Source organism: Mauremys mutica, chromosome 3 (assembly GCF_020497125.1).
Source record: "Mauremys mutica isolate MM-2020 ecotype Southern chromosome 3, ASM2049712v1, whole genome shotgun sequence".
In the NCBI taxonomy this organism is placed as follows: Eukaryota; Metazoa; Chordata; order Testudines; family Geoemydidae; genus Mauremys; species Mauremys mutica.
The window spans coordinates 130,137-150,975 of NC_059074.1; the positions used below are offsets into that span (position 1 = coordinate 130,137).

A 20,839-nucleotide genomic window follows, 5' to 3' on the forward strand; every position below is an offset into this window, starting at 1 on the left:
TCTACTGTAAATCCTGCTATTTTTTCTCTTTTTACCAATATTAGCTCATTTATCCTTTTGGAGTTCACAGTCAAAGCAATCTAGTGTTTAATAGGAGAAGCTGTTAATGCCTTAAGTTACAATAGGATTTCAATAGTCCATTAAAATTATTACAAGAAACAACTCTAATCCCTTGGCAATGCTCTTGCAGACTCTATCTCACCAATGATGCTGAAGTCTCAATGATGTCATCGTGCTGCAGAAGCAGTGCTGAGCTGGAAGGTTGCTGCTTCTTGATGCTGTGTTGTTGCTTCTTTATTCTTTTTAGCTGTCTGGTTGCTGCTGTGTGCTTGCTTGTAGAGATGAGGTGGCCAGGCTGAACTGAGCGCATAGGAAAGCGGAACCATGTAAGAGTATAAGAGCACAAAAGAGTTTGTAAGAACAAGCATGAGAGCAGGGCCGTCCTTAGGATTTATGGTGCCCTAGGCGAGATTATTAAACTGGTGCCCCTGTGCCTAATCTGCTCTTAGCAACACAAATATAAGCATACAGTATTGGAAAACTTGCCACATTCACGTTATTAAAACCAGTTTAACTTAATTAAGCACACTGTAATGCTGATGCACTAGCACTAAAGAAGTGGCCCTATAGAAAAAATTCTGATTTGACAGAATGATGGAAATAATATAATTTTTTTAATTTGTCAAAATTTTATTGGAAATTTATATGAAGAGGTATTGAAACAAAGATTTGTTTTTAATTAAAAGCAATCTTTCTGGCTTTTTTGGCTGCAAAATCAGTTTAATAAGCTGGGTTTCCAAACAGTGGGAAAATATAACCCTAGTTTTACCGCTAGGTAAAGCACAAAATGACCAAAATGAAGTCAGCACAGAATAATCTCATCTAGATTAAGGTAGCACAGAAATGTTACAGAAGTCCTATTGTGCCTTATTTTTGTTTGGAAAGACATTGGCACTAGCAGCACATTCACATGATAAAATACATGATAAATCACTGTCTCAAAAGTTCCATCAAAAACTGACATTTTCACAGCTCTAGCATGATCTGCTATACAGATTCTTCAGAAGGAAGTGTCCCTGGCCTTTTTAACTCATATTAACTATGTATTTACTTTATGAAAGTTGGAGAAAACATTGTGAAAATGTAAAACATTGGCTGCCCAACTTCTGGGCTGGCAAAAGCTATACTGACTCTCAGGAAAAAAAAAAAAAAAGCAGGAGAATCTTAGTACAACATATGGTCAGTCTATACCAGGGGTCGGCAACCTTTCAGAAATGGTGTGCCAAGTTCACTGTAATTTAAGGTTTCTCGTGCCAGTAATACATTTTAATGTTTGTAGAAGGTCTCTCTCTATGTCTATATTATATAAATAAACTATTGCTATTATCTGAGGTCCTGCTCAGGCCACTACCAGCTGAGTAAATGAAACCCCAGACCGGCAGCGGGCTGAGCGGGACTGGTGGCTGGAACCTTAGACAAGGATCCCAGGCCCTGCTCAGCCCGCTGCTGGTCTGGGGTTCTGACTACCAACTCCTGCCACCCAGGATCCCGGCCGCCAACCCCCCTCAGCCTGCTACCAGCCTGGGATTCTGCTCACCCAGGCTGGCAGGAGGCAGAGTGGGGCCGGCGGCTGGGCTCCTGATTGGCAAGGGGCCGGCAGCCAGAACCCCAGAGTAGCAGTAGGCTGAGTGCTGCCGGCACCCCAGACTGGCAGCAGACTGAGCCACTCAACCCCCCAGCCCGCTGCCGGCTGAGTGAATGGAACCCCAGGCTGACAGCAGGTTGAGTGGTTCAGCTGGCCTGCTCAGCCCGCTGCCAGCCTGGGGTTCCTTGGGGGTCCCCAGGCCAGCAGCAGGTCCTGAGTGCGGCCGGCGGCTGGTATCCCAGCTGGCAATAGGGCAGCAGCTGGAACCCCAGAGCAGTGATGGGCTGAGCCGCTCAGCCTGCCGCTGCGTGCCATCAAAAATCAGCTCACCTGCCACCTTTGGCACGTGTGCCGTAGGTTGCCGACCCCTGCTTTATACACTAGTAAGGAGATGAGCATATTACAGTTGTTGGAGGGCTCTTATCAGGAGTAACAGGCTATAGGAAAGTCAGTCAACATTTTTTGTTTCTCTGATGAAAACTGGCCCACTCCCTGCCTCAAACCAAACCTGTCACTAATAATTGTCAACAACTTAATTTTCTGTTTTTGGCTAAGATATTAATTTAAAAAAAAATATTGAAATTGGATTCAGGATTGTTAGCAAGAATTTTTGGCAAACAAAGTTGTTAAATGACAATCTAAATGGCAACACAGTACTGCTTTCATGCTTGGCTCACCCCCCAGCCTGCTGGTCCAACAGCTGCAGTAGACCCCAAAATCCACCTCTTGGGGTGCAGAGTGGCAACAGCAGCAGCAAACCCTCAGGTCCAATCACACGCCAATGGGCACCACCACCAGCCTTACGGACCATGGTGAAGTTAGCACAGCATCTGATCTCAGGGACAGGTCACCCATGGAGCCACAGCAGCTAATCCTGCCCAGTGCAGCTCCCCCCGGATGAGATGGATCGCTGGCAGCTGCCAGCCCAGGGGAGAGGTGCTCCCCAGCTAGGGTGCCCAGATCCAGATGTCCTGATTTTATAGGGCCAGTCCCGATATTTGGTGCTTTGTCTTATATAGGCACCAATTACCCCCACCTAGAGTGACCAGACAGCAAGTGTGAAAAATCAGGACAGGGGGTGGGGGGGTAAAAGGAGCCTATATAAGAAAAAGACCCCAAAATTGGGACTGGCCCTATAAAATAGGGATATCTGCTCACCCTACCCCAACCCCCTGTCCTGATTTTTCACACATCTGGCTAACCCCAGCCCAGCCCTGTGTGACATTCCAATCCTGGCCGAGGAAGTGAGTTACTTTCACTTTCATTCCTCAGCAGGCAGCCAGCCAGCCTCCCCCCCCACCTACCCCCCAGCACCTCACCCAACCCAGCCCTGACGGAGGGGAGGGAGGAGAGAGAGAGGGATGCTCCTGGGGAGGAGGCAGAAAGGAGGGGGTGCTCCATGGGGCAGGGCAGGAGAAGAATGGATGTTATGGGGGACAAGGATACTGGTTGCAGAGCCGCAGAGCCTGCCTCACCTCACTTCAGCCAGGGGGAGAGTCACACTCACAGGTGAGCTCCTTCCCCAACCCCTACCCCCTCCCCTTCCCAGAGACCCCAGCAGCCAATCCCCTCCCTCAGACTGTGCTGCATTCAGCTCTCTCTAGGACCCAGCAGCCTGCTCTTACATGCTCCACTGCTTCCCGTCTGTCCCGGCTCCCGGCAGAGTGGTGCCCCCAGACCTAGTGGTGCCCTAGGCGGCTGCCTGTTCTGCCTATGCCTAAGGACGGCCCTGCATGAGAGTGCGTGTCCCACTTCTGAGGAATTTATACTCTTCTCTTTGCATAGTCTCACTGAAGGTGGAAGAAGCACACCTTTCAGGGCTTGGCTGGATTCAGATATCCGATGCTGTTACATTTCATTGGCTTATCACCTTCATGGGATTGCCTTGGTAGCATCTTCGTCTCATGAATATGCAGTCTGTTAATGCACATGCAGTAGAGCTGTAATTCTTCAGCTTTATAGTTGTATTGATTTTTGGCTTTGTGGCAGGAAATTCTCAGAACATTAGAGTTTTAACTCTCTTTTATTCAGTTCATTTTCGGAGAGATTCCTTTAGCTCCATCAAGGTTTTGAAATTGTTTCATATAAGTCGAAACACAGTCCAAAAAGTATTTTAGCTGTTAAAATAGCCTTTTTTAATTTAAATTATTATTCAAAAGAGTCTTTAAACTTAAATGGTGATCAAATAAGGTATTGTCTTTTCTTCTTAACAATCTTTGCAGAACTTTTTCTTGTCTTTTTTGAGTTTGGCAAGATGTTTAAGCTTTGCGAGGTAACTGATTAATTCCCCAGTGAATATCAATATTTTATACTCAGATGGTTTCTTATATTAACCTGCTATAGCATTCAAATGACTTTCCTATACTTGTACATAAAAAATCTTACGAGTCACATAATAGTAGTCTCAGGAAGTTACTATCTGAAGAGCTAGTTTTAGATACAAAACATTTGTGAATACGCATCTCAAAGGAAGCATACAACATCTTAAACAGTTGAGGGACAACAGGGGTTTTCCCTATCAAGAGGAAAGATGAGTCAGAATTAACCAATATCTTCTGTAAAACAGTTCCCAGCCATAAATGTTCTCCTGGAAGTTTAAAGAATGAAGACGTTAAAGTTTTATAAAATAAATCAGTTTTTATTAGGATATCTCTAGAATTCCTTTTATGGGGTTTAAAATTAAAGATTTTCTCTCTGTAAAGAGGGAGAAAGAGGCCCAGTTTTTATGCCTTAGTCTACACCTCTGAAAACACATCTGAAGCATAATTCCTTCTCATGAATAAAGAACAGCCTTACATTCATGTATACAGCCATCTCTTTCTCAAACATAAATAGCTTACAAAGTTTTGGGGGCTTTTTTAGCTAAAGATCATGTCTGTACCAAACTTTTATCTTGTACATGGGGGAGGTAGCCTGTTCTTTGAGAAGATGCCATTGTTGGTTAATGGGCTTTTTTTGACCAAATGGTTCCTAGATTTGCAACCTACCATTTGTAGTATATTTATAGGCTTGGCAGAACTTTATTCTTATTTTTTGATAATTTCAATGGCTAATATCAATGTTTACTTTTTAAGCATTTTTTTTCTACTTTTATCAATTTAAATTGTAACAGTTGCACAATTTATGGGTTTTCAGCATTTTTTCTATTTTAATCTATTTAAATGTTCATGGTTGCAAGAAAATTATGGGGGGAAGTACAGATGGGGATGACTAGACAATGAGATTCAAAAAGTTAAAGCGCTGTAACTGTTAAAACACAAAAAATTGTCAATATCATATAATGTCAAAATATACAAAGTAAATATGCTTAAATGAAACTTTAATAATTTCTCAAGCAGTATTAGTACGGCTTTTGTTACTGTCTCACATGACTTTCTCATAAACAAACTAGGGAAATATAGCCTAGAGAAACCTATTATAAGGTGGATGCACAACTGGTTGGAAAACCGTATTCAGAGAATAGCCTGACACTTGTCATGACTCTCTTTGATTGAGACAGCAGAGATTTCCTAGGAATATCCTTAATTAGTTTGAAGATTTTCATTTAATTAAATAAATATAAGCTACCAAAAACATAAGAATGTGAGCTTTATATTCTCCAAGCATCAGTGTATAACAGTAATTGTAAATATCTCCTAAATTTCAGTAAAAGTGAAATCAAGATTGGAACATTATACACATAAATTATAATGATTTTATTAACTAATTTTGCATCTGTATTGAGGTCTCGCTCATAGCGTATGAAGACATATTGGCTGCAGTAGGCCGACCACAAAATCTGTAGCTAGATTAATCTCATTTGCAAAAATTCCGAACCATCCGGCGCATGCTGCATATCTGTGACAGACGAATGTATATGTCTATCGCTTTTATATAAACATGTCCTGGCTGCTGACATACTAGACCTTTTGTTCATGGCCATTTTACTTTTTGGTAGAAATTTATACTTACAGGTCCTAGATTTATCCTGAAGTAAATTTTATTTGTAAATAGTCTGCAGCTGTGAAAGTTCCTCACACAAAGAAGAGCACACAGCTGGCTGTACGTACCTGGGAAGTTCTCCAGTTCCAGCCAAGCAACCAGAGAAAGACTGAGATTTTCAAAAGCGACTAGTTATTCTGGGGGCTTGTCTTCACTACAACAGTTAGCTCATGTTAGAACACTTGAGCTCACCTAGCTCCAGTGAGAGCGACCACACTTCAGAACGACACTGGAGTTTCACAGAGTGATTGGATTAGCACCACAGGGGGGGGAGGGATGGCTCAGTGGTTTGGGCATTGGCCTGCTAAACCCAGGGTTGTGAGTTCAATCCTTGAGGGGGCCATTTAGGGAACTGGGGTAAAAATCTATCTGGGGATTGGTCCTGCTTTGAGCAGGGGGTTGGACTAGATGACCTTCTGAGGTCCCTTCCAACCCTAATCTTCTATGATTCTAAGAAGGTCTGTGGTGGAGCAGGGAGTTGAATCCAGGTCACTCCAGTCCTAGGCCAACATCTTAACCACTGGACCATCCTTTCTCTCCATTGGGCACCCTGACACTGAAGTATCCAAAATCATTAGTCACTTTTGACAGTCTTAGCCCTGGTCCATAAGCAGTGCTGTTAGAAATATGGTTTCAAGGTATAATAGCCAAGGCAGTAGTTAACCTACCATAGCCAGTGCTTAATTTGTGCCCGGGCTGAGCCCCGGCACCTCTAGGCTTGGCAGTTCATAGCCCCAGCACCTCTGGGTTTGCTGCATCACTTATGAATGTAAAAAACTTGCTTGAGCCCCGGCACGTCTTTCATTACAAATAAAGCACTGACCATAGCTGACTTAATTGGACGATGTGGATGCTCAGCAGTACTGGGGATTGGGGCCCGCTGTTGTTACAGATTAATATGAGATGTCAAAAGCAGGGCTGTTTTTGTTTTTCCAAAAATATTGTCAAGGTCAGCTCACACTTGGGCCTCACCTTACCTTAACCTGAAAAATTTGAGGGAGCCAGGGTTCCCCATAATGGTCGTAGCTTGTGCTGACCCCTGGAAAATGTTACTCTGTCCTTCATAAAACTGTAGCCTGCTCTGGTCAAATGAATAGCACGCTTATATCCTAACATGACACAATCCCCATTGTTTTGTATGTAAATCTTGCCCATGCTAGTATTAAAATTATTTCTATCTAGGATCTGTAATTTGTCTTTCCTCAGTGTAGTGTTCCGTTCACTTTTGTTGAGCCGGAGCAGTGCGATCAGGCTTTTACTGTCCTTATCTGTAATAAGTCTCTTTCCTTTAAAGAGAGAAGTCTACATGATTGCAGCAGGAGTAATAGGAGGGGTGTATCTATTCGGCATTGTCATCCTTTTCATTGGCGTTAAGGAGAGAGACGGTAAGTTAAATTCAAATACATCTGGGTTTCAAAGTGATTCTTTCCCACTTAGCTTTGGAAAATATGACATTATTTTATGTATTCCACCCCTTGTAGATCCTTACGCCTTAAATTCAGACAAAGCAATTCCTTTCTTTAAGGGACTGAGACTCACAATGAAGCACGGTCCGTACTTGAAGCTTACAGCTTCGTTTCTTCTCATCTCAACAGCCGTTCAGGTAACTCCAGTCTTTGCAAGTCCATGCATTGGACTTGTTCTACCCACAGCATGAAAGAGTCAGAAGCAGCAGCTGGAATGTAAAATAGCCCTAGACTTGCAAGTAGAACTAGTGATTCGGTAGATTGTGTTTTTCCCCTCTGACTCAATATGGAACTAATGCTCTGCTGTCGGGCTAAGGGGCATTGTGCTGGTGGAGGTAATGTCTTTCAAACAAGAAATAAAACCTAAAGCCCTGACCACTTATTAAAGGCCCGGTTTAGTTAATTATATTCTACCTACCTAAAATCCCCTAGTTTCAACCAGCTAGGGAATGCTTTTTCCCAAAGATGTTCTATAACGTGTGCTGCATTAAACCATTGCCCCATTCCTTTCCCTATGTGACTCTGTTTTAATCGTGTCTGAAGTGGTTCCTATAGAGTATTTTGTGAAGGAAGGCGCTATGTAAGTGTAAGATGATGTTCCATCATCTAGGCATACAGTACTAGTTCTAGTTATAACTAGAGCCACAAAATTCGGATCACCTGCTGTATTTCGAACCTCCCAAAAGAAACACAGTGAGGCAGCATCACATTGATAGATGTATAAAAACCTGAAACTGATAGATTCTCAACCCACATTCCCCAAAGTTCAGTTTTATTTTGATCCAGGATTTTGCGATCTGTGCTCATCTCCATTAATATTTTAAGTGTGTTTCCTTCACATTCATTACCTTAATTATTAGGGCCCTACCAAATTCATGGCCATGATAAACACGTCATGGATCGTGAAATCTGCTCTCCCTCGTGAAATCTGGTCTTTTGTGCACTTTTACCCTATAGTATACAGATTTCACCAGTGTTCTCAAACTGGGGGTCCTGACCCAAAAGGGGGTCAGAGGGGAGGTTGCAAGGTTATTGTAGGGGAGTCATGGTATTGCCACCCTTACTTCTGCGCTGCCATGTCATCCTTATTTCTGCCTGCTGCTGGTGGCAGCCCTGCCTTCAGAGCTGGGCTCCTAGCCAGCAGCCACTGCCCTCCAGCCACCCCATCCCCAACAATACCCTTGCAACCCTTCCAACCCCCTTTTGGACCAGGACTGCTACAATTACAACAATGTGAAATTTCAGATTTAAATATCTGAAATAACGAAATTAATGATTTTTAAAATCCTATGATTGTGAAATTGACCAAAATGGACCGTGAATTTGATGGGGCCCTATAAATCTTCATCTCTATTTTTTTTAAAGCACATCGTAATATCCATGTTTTTTACACTAGTCCATAAGGGTACGTCCAGACTACCCGCCGAATCGGCGGGTAGCGATCGATTTTGCGGGGATCGATATATCGCGTCTCATCTAGACGCGATATATCGATCCCCGAACGCGCTCCCGTCGACTCCGGAACTTCACCGGAGCGAGTGGCGGTAGCGGAGTCGACGGGGGAGTCACGGACGTCGATCCCAAGCGGTGAGGACGGGAGGTAAGTCGGGATAAGATACTTCAACTTCAGCTACGATATTCCAGTAGCTGAAGTTGCGTATCTTACCTCGACACTGCCCCCCAGTGTGGACCAGGCCTTAGTCACATGAACCATCAGTCAGCCAGCACTGTGACATTATGACAAGAGTTATGCTTATAATGTACCTCATACTTTGTTTGCCAACTGTCCTGGTGAATTAATAAGTCCTGTGGAAGGACTGTCACTCCTCCACTGCTTGTGCTTATCACAAAGAACCTCAGAAAATATGTTTGCCAAGAAATAGCCACATTTCCTGTTGGCATGGATTTGGGTCCTGTTAGCAAGCCTTCCTTGTGCATCTGACAGTTTTTGCTTGAGGGAAAGGCCTGAGAGTGAGAGACAGTAACAAAGCATCTCCCCTCACATCAAATAACGTAGTCCGTCTAAGCGACAACAGGCGAGGGAAGAGGAAGGTAGACTCCTTGGGATTAAGACCCTTACAGCACTCACTCACTTAGTCAGGATGTGGCCTGGCATGGCACACAGTCACCTGCAGACAGACAGTCACCTATTGACAACACCCAGGGAGCTCCTCCTCCATCTTGTACCCTCAGGTCTTAAAGAGGCGGGGGAAGGAAGCGCTCTTGCTCCAACTTGGCTGATATGTGCAGCACAGGCTGCTGTCTGTCTGGGGGGTTGTTTTGGAGTGGGGGCAGAGGGTGAAAGGATAGGGAGACATAGTTTTGGTGGATCTGATCCCAATATGGTGTTTTCCACATCTGAAATGAGAGCACAGCAGACTATGGCACAAGCTGGAGAAGGCATTGGGGAAGCGGGAGGGACCAGAAATCTCCCCATGGATACTCGGCCTAATTTCTACATAAACAAAAAAGCTGTTGTTAATTTCTTGGCTCTCAAAGGAACAGTAGTTCATCAAGCTTCCATGCAAGACACGGTTTCTTCTCTAGACCTTCCACCTTCCCAAAATAATGAGAGATGGGTCTGGACTAGGAATTCAGTTCCAGCCCTCGCCCTGAACTCTCAAAATCCTGGATGATAATTCTTGTGACTCACCTATCTGTATAATAGACAGGAACTGGATCCTCCAACCCAAACAGTACCCAAACTTGTGGGCATTTCTGATCCTGAGCCAGAGCTCAGGATCAGAAATATATATATATGCAAATATATAAATATAAGCAACATGATTAAGCCACTCCAGATCAGTTACTGCACTTCAGAGGGTTGTCATGATTAATTTCAGCTGAGGGAGCAGTAAATTGCTTAGGAGCCATGGCTTTAATTAAAAGATGCATGGTATTACTGTCTAGGAGGCAGTCTGTGGAAGAGGAGTGCAACTTTTTTCAGCAAACTGCTCTGTGTAACTAACCAGTTACAATAGGCAAACTCCAAGGTTGCAAATAGACTCCTCTCCCCTTCCAATAAACTAGTCTTCCATATTGCAATGTACTAGTTTGCTACATTCAGGGCCTGATGTGTCTGTCACTTTACCCCAGCTTTATCTTGACATTACTCCAGTGTCTTCAGTGGAGTTATTCCTGGTTTAAATTGGCATAAGTGAGAACAGAATCAGGTCCTAAAAGCTTGGATTTATTTGATAACTGATTTGTTATAGGTGATGTAACGAAATTCTTTTTGATGTTGTCTTCATCTCGCAGCTTGAGCAGAGCAATTTTGTCCTGTTTTGCACCCATGCAGCCAGTCTTCACAATCACTTCCAGTATTTAGTGATGACCATCTTGGTGAGTTGCACTGAAACAAATGAGCGTTTTTTTGGGGGAGGAGTGAGAAGCAGGGTTGAGCTTTATTTCTTTGACAGAGGGGGTTGTTCAATGGAGCAGCTTGCATCTCAGCAACTCAGGTTAAGTGACTACAAATTGCTAGCACCTTCTGGCTGTTGCAATGAGTTTGATCACGATCCCCTTCCTAGCAGACATTGTGGAACTTGTAGGGAGGGGAAAGGTCTGGAATATTCAATTTATTCCTTAGTGTTCACCTGTACCTACGAGCCACTTCTTGCCTCTTGAAAAGGTGAACCATTGTGCATGAAGGGAGGTCTGGAATCTTAGCTTCTGTTTCCCTCTCACCAGTCTGATATGCCGAGAATTAAACAAGTTTCCCTTGTGCATTCATACATGTGAGCCCTCTGTGCCAGGCAACCTGCAGGGATAAATATTTAAAGTATTCACAGATGATGTGAATTCCTGTATAAAGGCATCAGTGCTGCTTCACAGATACCTTTACAGAGCCCTCTTCCTTAGCGCTCTTGGGAGGAGTTCTGTCCAGCCTTACTTACATGGGTGATCCTCTTGCAACCAAGCTACAAATTGCTCCTGTAATGCATGCCTCCCTCTGAGTGTACGGTGGTGAAATGCTGCAGCTCTCATGCTTCTGATTCAAGCCCTCCGAGGACAAATAGGAAGTTTAATGTGTAATTGCTGGGGTATCTGTCTGCTGAAAATGGTTCATGTAGGCCTTTCCCTTTCTTTTGTCTGATCTATTAAGTGTTGTACCAACCTTTGTCAGAGAAGCTCCTGCTTGCTCCCCTCTTGGGCCTGGCTTCTGGCGGGGGACTGTTTGGGGTATCTGAGAGGAGCCTTCATTGTTTCCATTTCCCCCCTGCCCCAACCCTTTTAATGCTTCCTTTCTTACATTCAAGCACTGCAAAGGCTGATATTTTCCAGTGACTAAAATTAATAAGAGGTGGAGCAAAGGCTCCCTTCTGCAAGTGCTTGTTCCTGTATATATTCCACTGTGGGCAATGCATGCACTCCATGTGCTTGAGACTGGATGAATTCTTGTTAGTAGTGTCCCTTGGTCCTCATATGCACTCTTTCCCTCCTTGTGCTCTGATCTGAGGGTGTAAGCGGCCATGCGGACCAACGGCCTCTCCCGTTCCTTCTTACTGTTTCATGGCCTGAGTCTGAACTCTCCAGTGTCCAGAGGGCTGATCCTCCTTCATCAAACCTGTAAATATTATAAACTGTAAATATTGAATATAAAAATTCTTAGTTTATTAGATAATTAGGTTTTGGGAAACATGCCCCCCTTCCCAGTATGGGGTCCAGTTATGGGCAGGATTCTGGCCTTCAAGAACTGCGTCTCCTGTCCCTGTTCCTTCCCAAGGCAGTGATCACCAGATGTGCCTCTACTGCTTCAGAGAAGTTCATATCTCTGCTAAGCACAGTAGCTGTCACTCCTCCCCACCCTGTGTAGTAGTAACATTTTATGTTTGTATTTTATATCATTTAAAATAAAAAAATAAAGAATAATAATGTAAAGTATCAGAGGGGTAGCTGTGTTAGTCTGGATCTGTAAAAGCAGCAAAGAATCCTGTGGCACCTTATAGACCTTATAGACTTGAATCCGAAGAAGTGGGTATTCACCCACGAAAGCTCATGCTCCAAAACGTCTGTTAGTCTATAAGGTGCCACAGGATTCTTTGCTAATAATAATGTAGTATGTATTAAACGTATTGGTGTATGATTAGATCATATCCTGCCAGCCACTCTTTTTAAATAGCAAAAAGGAATGGCCTAATGCGCCATTGGTAGGGATACATCAGCCAGAATCTATGTCTGGACTAATTTCAAGGCAGTAACAGATCCTTTGAGGGTCACCAATTTGTTGTAGGTTTAGAATTTTAAAATAAGTGAAGGAATGCCATGATTGTTTTCTTTTGCATTGCAATTTGATGTTCCTGTTCAAAATGTTCTGTGTAAATTAATTCTGTTTTGTGTGTAAATGAGGAATGTGTGGGTTAAGAAATAAGTGTGAAGGCCATTGCTGAACCAGATGGTCTAGGGAGGAGCCGGAGACAGACACAAGGGCTCCAGGAGGCTGGAACACGCCCCTATTCAAAGGAGGGCACATTAACTACTCTAAAAATAAGACAGGTACACAAATAGCAGTAACAAAATAGGAACAAAATAGTAGTAATAAAAACCAGCATGGAATAACTCCCTAAAAAACTTAATAAAAAAAATAAAAAATTTCAAAAAAACAAGCACTTGTCAAACAACAATTGATTACCACATGATGGTACAAAACTCATTGGTCCCTATGAATGAAAATCACTAAAACAGGGTGCCTTGCCATGAAACTTTGGGTTCATCCTGCCAAGACTTTCCCGGAGCATTGTGTCACGACCGATGGAACCCGGATCCTCCGTACTCATGATCAACCTAGCTGGCCACTAGATTGATCTGGACTCTGAACTGGTAACTATAACATCGACTGGCAGGACAAGCATGGGAGTTCAGGCTTAGGAAACACCTCATGGAACCAGATTGCACTGCACAGTGGTTTGAGGCATCGAGGAGCGCACTGCCCAGCACTAGCACTTCAGACACAGTGACAGGCAGAGGTAGAGCCAAGCATTCCTCCTGTCAGGTTCACTGCAAAGGCAAGAAACCCTCTCCAAAGCCTAGAGAAAAATTCCCCTCTAGATCCACTTCTACAAGTGTGTTGGGGAATCAGCCCTCCTCTAAACTGGGTGACTTTTCACACCTGGGCCAGGAAAACTCAAAAACCCATCAAGGTCATGGTACCAACCCACAGGCTGCAAAGACAGAGGGCTCCTTCTTCAGCATCGTCAACAGCAGCAGGACCATTGGTGCTGAGTCAAGAGAGGCATGAGCCTAGACAGTCTGATCTCCGCTACTAGCAAAGGGGCCATTGGTACTGATGCACATTTCTGAGCCAATTCTGAAGGTTAAGAGGGAGAAGACATCTCATGGGGGCAAATATACCCTTTCAGAGGACATTACCATCCTGCCAGATCTGGAATGTCCCATCTTATGAGGCCGAGTTCTTACAAGGGAGATCATGACACTGTTGGTCCATGAACATTATGTAAGAAGTTGATCTCCTGTTCCCTTTACTAGTCAGCGTATTTCACCTTTGGAGATGGAGTCCATGTTCTCTTCGCCAGGCAATTCTGATATGGGAGAAGGACCGTTATCACTTCCCCGACAGCAGGAAGCTCTGCAAACTCCCCCCTGACTTCCTGCATCCATCTCTCCTCAGATGCAGGGGGAGGGATCCTTGTACAGGGAGCTGCTCCTCCAGCTGCCCAACCCCCATGCATCTAGACCCCTCATACTCAGACCCTCCCGCCGAGCCAAACCTCCCCTGTACTCAGAACCCCCCCCCCCCCGATGAGCCCTACTCCCCCTGCATCTGGACCACTCTGACGAGCTACCTACACCTACACCAAGCCCCAGCCAGCTACACCTGGATCCCCACCCCACTGAGCCCCACTCCCCCAGCGTATGGACCCCCACTGAGCCCCCGCACGGAGCCCCAACCACCCTCACCTGGACCCCCCCTGCAGAATCCCATTACTGTTGCACCCAGAACCCCCAAACAAGCCCCTGTGCATCCAGATTCCCCCCCGCACCGTATCCCCCACTGAGCCGCCTGCACCCAGATTGCCCCACACAGAACCCTCTCAACCCACACCTGGATCCCCCCCAACACTAAGCCCCTCCACACTTGGATCCTGCCTGCCTACACCTGGTGCACCTGACACAGAGGGGCAGGGCCCTGGGGTGTTTCTGGGGCAGGCCTGGTCCTTGTGCTGTGTCAGGGTTGGGTGCAGCCTCACTGCTGAGTCCATGTCCCTGGGGGGGAGCGAGCAGCACAATGATCTCCAAGCTCTGTGCAGCCAGTGGCCTGTGCTCCCCAGTGCCAGGCTGGAGCCTCCACATTCATTTGACAAATAAAATGTGCAGAATTTTAAAATATTGTGTGCAGAATTTTTTTTTTTTTTTGGTGCAGAATATTTATTTTTTGGGGGCAGAATGCCCTCAGAAATAACTAGGAATCTGCATGAATGTAGAAAAGTCCATTTCAGCTCCAACACAGATCACAGAATTCATTGGAGCAACTGTAGAAACAACCATCACCAGGTGGCCAGAGCTTACTTCCATATGGGCAGATTTCAGTCTATGAACATCCTGATCAATCAGCTGAGAGAGCTCCCACAAACAACCTTGTCCTCCTGGGTTACATGACATCTTGAACCTATGTGGCACCGTTCATGAGCCTCTGACTTGACTGTCTACAAGCCTGGTTTTGAGCAGTATCTGTGCCAAGCAGGCACAGTATGGACCAATTAGTTACACTTTGTGACGCTCTGTACCTCGGCGGAACACCCAGCACCCCCGTGTTCATTCTTGTAAAATGATTGTGTGGTATCCAATGCAGAGTTTGTCATGTTAGGTGTCTTCGGAAGGCTCATGGTGCACTGAGCATTGTTGTTAGAGTGATGTTATAGTAATTGTTGTTACAGTAACGTTATAGTAATGTTATAGGTTATAATTTCATGTATATAGTTATGAGGCTGAAAATGTGTCTTCGTGGCTTAAAATAAGCCCAAGCAAAACCTCTCCAAGAGCACAGAGGCAGTTTACACCTCATCAGGGCATGTATGAGACAAACCCAGCCCAGCCTCACAGGAACAAAGGACCTGTTGGACTCTCGAGTGAGTCACCCCCCTTCCTTTGGTCGGTTTGGGACTGCGATGAGGTAATGCTCACCTGACTCTGAAGGGGGGAGGGGCAAAGCCAAGAGGGAAGAAAGGACATAATAAAAGAGAGAGATGTTTGCCATGTTCTCTCTCTCTTCCACCAACGTCTACACACACCACACCAAGCGACTAAAGCGCTGATCAAAGCGGAGAGCCTGGCTGAAGTGCAATCAGCCAGCCTGTGGTGAGAAGTATCAAAGTTTGTACGGGCAGCTTAGAATGTGTTTTGTTCTTATTTCATTTGACTAAATCCGACTTGTTATGCTTTGACTTATATCACTTAAAATCTATCTTTCATAGTTAATACATTTGTTTGTTTATTCTACCTGAAGCAGTGCGTTTGGTTTGAAGTGTGTCAGAGACTCCTCTTGGGATAATAAGCCTGGTACATATCAATTTCTTAGTTAAATTGATGAACTCATATAAGCTTTCAGCAGGCATAACCGGACACTGCAAAACAGAGGTTTGTAGGGTTGTGTCTGGGACTGGAGATATTGGATAGTGTAATTTGGTTGCAAGTAGCTGGGAGCAACTTACATGCCAAAGGCTGTGTGTGAACTGCCCAGGAGTGGGGGTTCTCACAGCACAGCAGGGTAAGGCTGGCTCCCAGGGTCAAGGATTGGAGTGACCTAGCAGATCACTGGTCCAGATAACACTAGAGGCGAACATCACAGACTCCCCACCCAGAATGCAAGGTTTGGTGGCAGGACAAAGAACAGGTCCTTTCTCTCCGCCACCTGCTCAGAAAATGCTAATTGTGGATGCCTCCCTAGTAGCCTGGGGTGCACATCTGGACGAACAAGGAACATGGACACCTTGTGAGTCCAGGGTGCACAAAAATCTCATGGAACTGAGAGCAGTCTGAGAGGCCTGCAAACAATTCTTTCCATTCATTCATTCCCAGCACATTCAGGTGATGTTAGGCAACATGACAGCTATGTTCTACATCAGCAAGCAAGGAGGAGCAAGATCTATGCCTTTTGCATAGAAGCAGTCTGCCTCTGGAATTGATGCATTCGTCATCAGGTTACCTTGTCGGTAGGTTACGTTCCAGGAATTCACAATGCACGAGCAAACAGTCTCAGCACTTCTTGATGGATGACAAATGGGAGATTCACAATTCATTGGTGAAAGACCTATTCCAACAATGGGGATCTCCGACTCTGAACCTTTTTGTGTCTCAAGACAAGAAATGCACAATATACTGCACCATGGGGTGTACAGTCATAATTCCAAGGGAGATGTCCTTCTACTCACATGGATGGGAAGTTTGATGTAGTCTCCCCCTACCCCATCCCACTCTTAACTTGAGTTCTCAAGGCCATTGCTCTCATATGGCCAAGAGAATTCAGTTCCCCATCCTTCTCGATTGTCATCTTGTCCACCAGTCAGCATCCAATCCTTCCCAGACATCCTCCCCAGTATAAGGGCAAGATCAGGCGTCTGAATCCAGAGTAACTTCATCTCACAGGCTGGTATTTGGATGGGCATTGAACATACAGCAGAAATGTTCAACGGCTGTTAAAGCCATCCTGAACAATAGCAGGAAAGAATCCACCAGAAGGTGTTACTTAGCTAAATTGAAAAGATTCACTGTTTGTACTCAGTGTCACCAAATGTGCTTAGATGAAATGGACATTCCCAATGGACTGTCTGCTCACCTTGAAATTTTCTGGTCTTTCCCATAGATCCCTATGGGTTCATTTGGTAGCAATTAGTGCCTGCCACCTTCCTCTTGATGTCTACTCTGTCTTCACACATCCAGTGACTGTGCGATTTCTGAAAGGCTTGATCAGACCTTCTCTCCAATAGCCAGACCTGCCCCGATATGGATTCCGACTTGGTCCTTTCCATGCTAAGTAAACCACCATTTGAACCACTAGCAAAATGCTCGCGTTCATGTTACTCTAGGACAGTGGCTCTCAAACTTTTTTACTGGTGACCCCTTTCACTTAGCAAACCTCTGATCCCTTTATAAATTAAAAACACTTTTTCATATATTTAACACCATTATAAATGCTGGAGGCAAAGCGGGTCTTGGGGTGGAAGTTCACAGCTCATGACCCCCCATGTAATAACCTTGTGACCCCCTGAGGGGTCCCGACCCCCAGTTTGAGAACCCCTGCTCTAGGAAGTTAGCCTTCCTGGTGGACATCACGCTTATGGCTGACCCATTATACATCGTGTTCCATAAGAATAAGACTGCACCCTCAGTTTGTGTCCAAAGTAATTTCAGACTATACACTTGTATGGTTTTTTTGCTATGCCTTATACCGATAATTAGGATCAGAGACTCCATTCCCTGGACATACCTTGGGCATTGACATTCTGTCTTCAGAGACAAAGCCCTTTCTGAAATTGCCTGGGCTCTTTGTGGCCATAGTGGAACACATGAAAGGACAAGCGTTATCTTCACGAAGACTATCCAAGTGGATTTCAGGCTGTATCGTGTTCTCTTACCAGTTATCTCATGCACCTCCACCTGGTGGAGCAAGGCCCACTCCGCCAGAGCAGAGGTGCTTCAGCAGCTTCGCTTCAGGAAATATCCCTCCTTGATATATGTAAAGAAGCCCTGTGGCGTTCTATTCATATCCTCACAAGACACTTGTGTCTTGGTGCAAGCCTCCTCCTCTAAGTATAGATGTGTAGGATTGTAAGGGACCTCAGTACATCATCTAGTCCAGTCCCCTAAACTCAAGGCAGGACTATTTAATAAAACATCCTTTGGGTCAGCATTCTGACAGAAGTTGTTGCACCCTCCTGCATCATGAGTACTGCTTGTCAGTCATGCACAGTGAAATACACATAGGGACCACCTTCTGTAATTGGCGTTCTTTAAGATGTGTGCTCCCTTCCTGTATTCCATTACCTGCCCTCCTTCTCCTTTACTTCGGATTGTAACACTTGATATACAGTATAGATGGAACTGGAGAGGCGGCCAGTCAACACTGTCCCTCCTACCTTTGCATCAGAGCATGGGGACCAACAGACACTACTAGCAAGAATCTTCCAGTCTCAGGTGCTTAAAGCACATGCATATCCCACAGGCAATACAGGTAGGGACCGCACATCTTGAACAACTCTGGTTATGGAAGGTATGTAACCTTTCTTTTCTTACATTCCTAGTCTCTGCAGGTATTGGAAAAATATAAATACCAGGGAGGGAGAGGAATTGTTTAGGATGATACAAGGTGGGGTAAGGCTAGGAATAATGGGATGCCATTTTGGCTTTGATCAATTGCAATACTGGATATATCTGCCCTCAAAGGAGTGAATCCTGTACTTTTACTTCACCTTTCTTTTAAAGGATGGTGTTGTGTTTAATTGTATCTATTGTGATAGACCCAGGCCAGTTGGGTACAGCAGAGTAGTAGAAGGCAGATATACTGGCCACTGGATAAGCAGTTTTCTGTTCCCTGACTGACTAGAGCAGGGGCTGCTCCAGGCTAGGGTGGACACCTGACACCAATTAGCCTGCAAAGAGTCAGGTGAGGCTGTTAAGCTAATGTGAACACCTGACTCTAATTAAGGCTGCTCTGATACTATAAAAGGGCTCACTCCAGTCAGGCCAAAGAGAGACAGGGAGCCAGAGGAGAGGAAGTGCGGCTGAAGGGATGGGTAATGAAGACACCCTCACACCACGGGAAAGGGAGCCCTAAGGTAAGGGTGAAGACGGCGTTAAGAGAGAGAAGTGGGGGAGCTGTGGGGAAGTAGCCCAGGGAAATGTAGCAATTCTGGCAGTGAAAGATCGGCTGCCAACAGCTGCTGCCATTAGGGTCCCTGGGCCGGAACCCAGAGTAGAGGGCGGGCCTGGGTTCCCCCCAACCTGCCACTACAGAAACACCTCCTGGGAGGGGAAGACAGGCCCCTGTCAGGATAAGAGGCTCAACTGTTCTTGAATAAGCCGTAGGGACAACAGAGACTGTGGGAGTTCTCTCCCCAACCTCCTTGCTGGCTTGTGATGAAAGGGCTCAGTAGACTGTACCCTGGCCCTAGAAAGAAAAGGGCTACACAGAGGGTCGCAGTGAGCCTCTGAGGCTAGCATAAACTGCCTGGAAGTGCGGGACCCACGGGGACAAGGTCGGAGCTCTGCCACACACTATATATATATATCTATAAATCTCTATATATCTATACATAAATAGACACACAAGTGTTCAGATGTTTAAATGGAAGGCAGTAGCATGAAGTACAATTAGAATTTGCTGGGGGATTGACTGAATGACCTAGCAGGTCATTTCTGTCTCTAATTTCTATGGCTTACGTTAAGAAAGGGAAAATTTAAGAAGCTTATTTGGAGAAAATTTCTGTTCTTAAAATGTATTTGAATAGTCTCTCTATCACTTATCATCTGGGAATAGTGATTTAGTCACTTATCACTTGGGACATTTAATAGTACACTGGACAAATCACTGGGGAATGTACTGAATTCTTTTCTATTTAAATTCTTATATTGTACCCATCACCTTGGTGTTCTGTGTGTCTGCATGGGACAGTTCTGCATGGAAATGAAATGGACTAGATGACCATCTCTTATTTCTGTGATTTTTAGTTTTCTGATAGTGGTGAAGGAAGGATTGAGTCCTTCCTCAGTCTCAATCCTTCGCATAGTACAATATAGGGTGTCACTGCAGCCTCTAGAGATGACTCTACACCTAGTCAGTACTGTACACATATTTTTCCATCCTCTATAGGTATCAGCAGCAGTGAGCATTCCATTCTGGCAGTGGTTTCTACAGCAGTTTGGCAAGAAAAGTGCGGCATGTGGGATTTCCGTAAGTAAACCATTGTGAAAATCTACGCAACATGGCATCTTACATGTCAATACTAGCTTCTTCAGGAACCATTCACAACTTTTGAATAAAAACTGACACCAGGTGAAGTTTGCCTGATTTCAGGATTCATTTCAAACCTTGAATTGTACCAGTTCAGGCAAACGCCAGGTTTTTCAAATAAATTTTCCAAGAGATGGGTTAGTGAGTGAAGACGAGATACAAACTTGACCCAAAGTTCCACTTTGTATCTGTCTCACAGAGATGAACCTGAGCACAGAGTTTCAGATTCAAGGGCTATGTTATCTGAGATTTAGCTTGGCCAAATTTGGTGGTTTCAGCTGACTAACTCAGTCATAGTGGAGGGAGTAGTGAAACCCCAGTGAACTGAACTGGGGGCAGATCTAGCACGAACCCCTTTGAACCAAAAGGATGAGCTTCCTGCAACGTTGGTTTTCCCTCTTCCTGCAAGTGTCCACAAAGTAAAATAAATAAATGAGCTGCTAGCATCTTAGCGATCCCAGAGGAAAGAAGCCTAATTTAACGGTCACAGCTTCCCAAAGCAGAGCCAAGATGCCTGCCTGAGCTTTTGCTGGTTTTTTGTGTTTTTTTAACCCCTGACTGCGGGCAAGCAGCAGAGAGAGTCCACATTGCTATCTGCGTTGACTCCTCACTCTGGAGCTCAACTTGAGCTTTCAGCCTGGACATGTCATACAGGCTGAGGCACTTTAAGTGCCTGGGAAGGAGGCAAGGAAGAAACTGGGAGCTTTATGTAAAACTCTGCCTGTAGATGAGCCTTGGCACTGGCTGCATTTCTCCCCTGAATCTAGCTTTTTAAGTGTT

At 44.9% G+C, this 20,839-nt stretch overlaps 1 protein-coding gene across 1 annotated transcript in view; it reads left to right on the top strand.

Moving 5' to 3' along the window:
* The window catches only part of LOC123367004 (major facilitator superfamily domain-containing protein 2B-like), a 62,427-nt gene that overhangs the window by 31,131 nt on the left and 10,457 nt on the right, over nucleotides 1-20,839 (top strand). Inside the window, exons 7-10 of the mRNA XM_045010978.1 lie at nucleotides 6,921-7,011; nucleotides 7,108-7,229; nucleotides 10,351-10,434; nucleotides 19,919-19,999. Of these exons, the coding sequence (XP_044866913.1) occupies nucleotides 6,921-7,011; nucleotides 7,108-7,229; nucleotides 10,351-10,434; nucleotides 19,919-19,999 (378 nt within the window). The remainder of the gene's footprint in view (nucleotides 1-6,920; nucleotides 7,012-7,107; nucleotides 7,230-10,350; nucleotides 10,435-19,918; nucleotides 20,000-20,839) is intronic.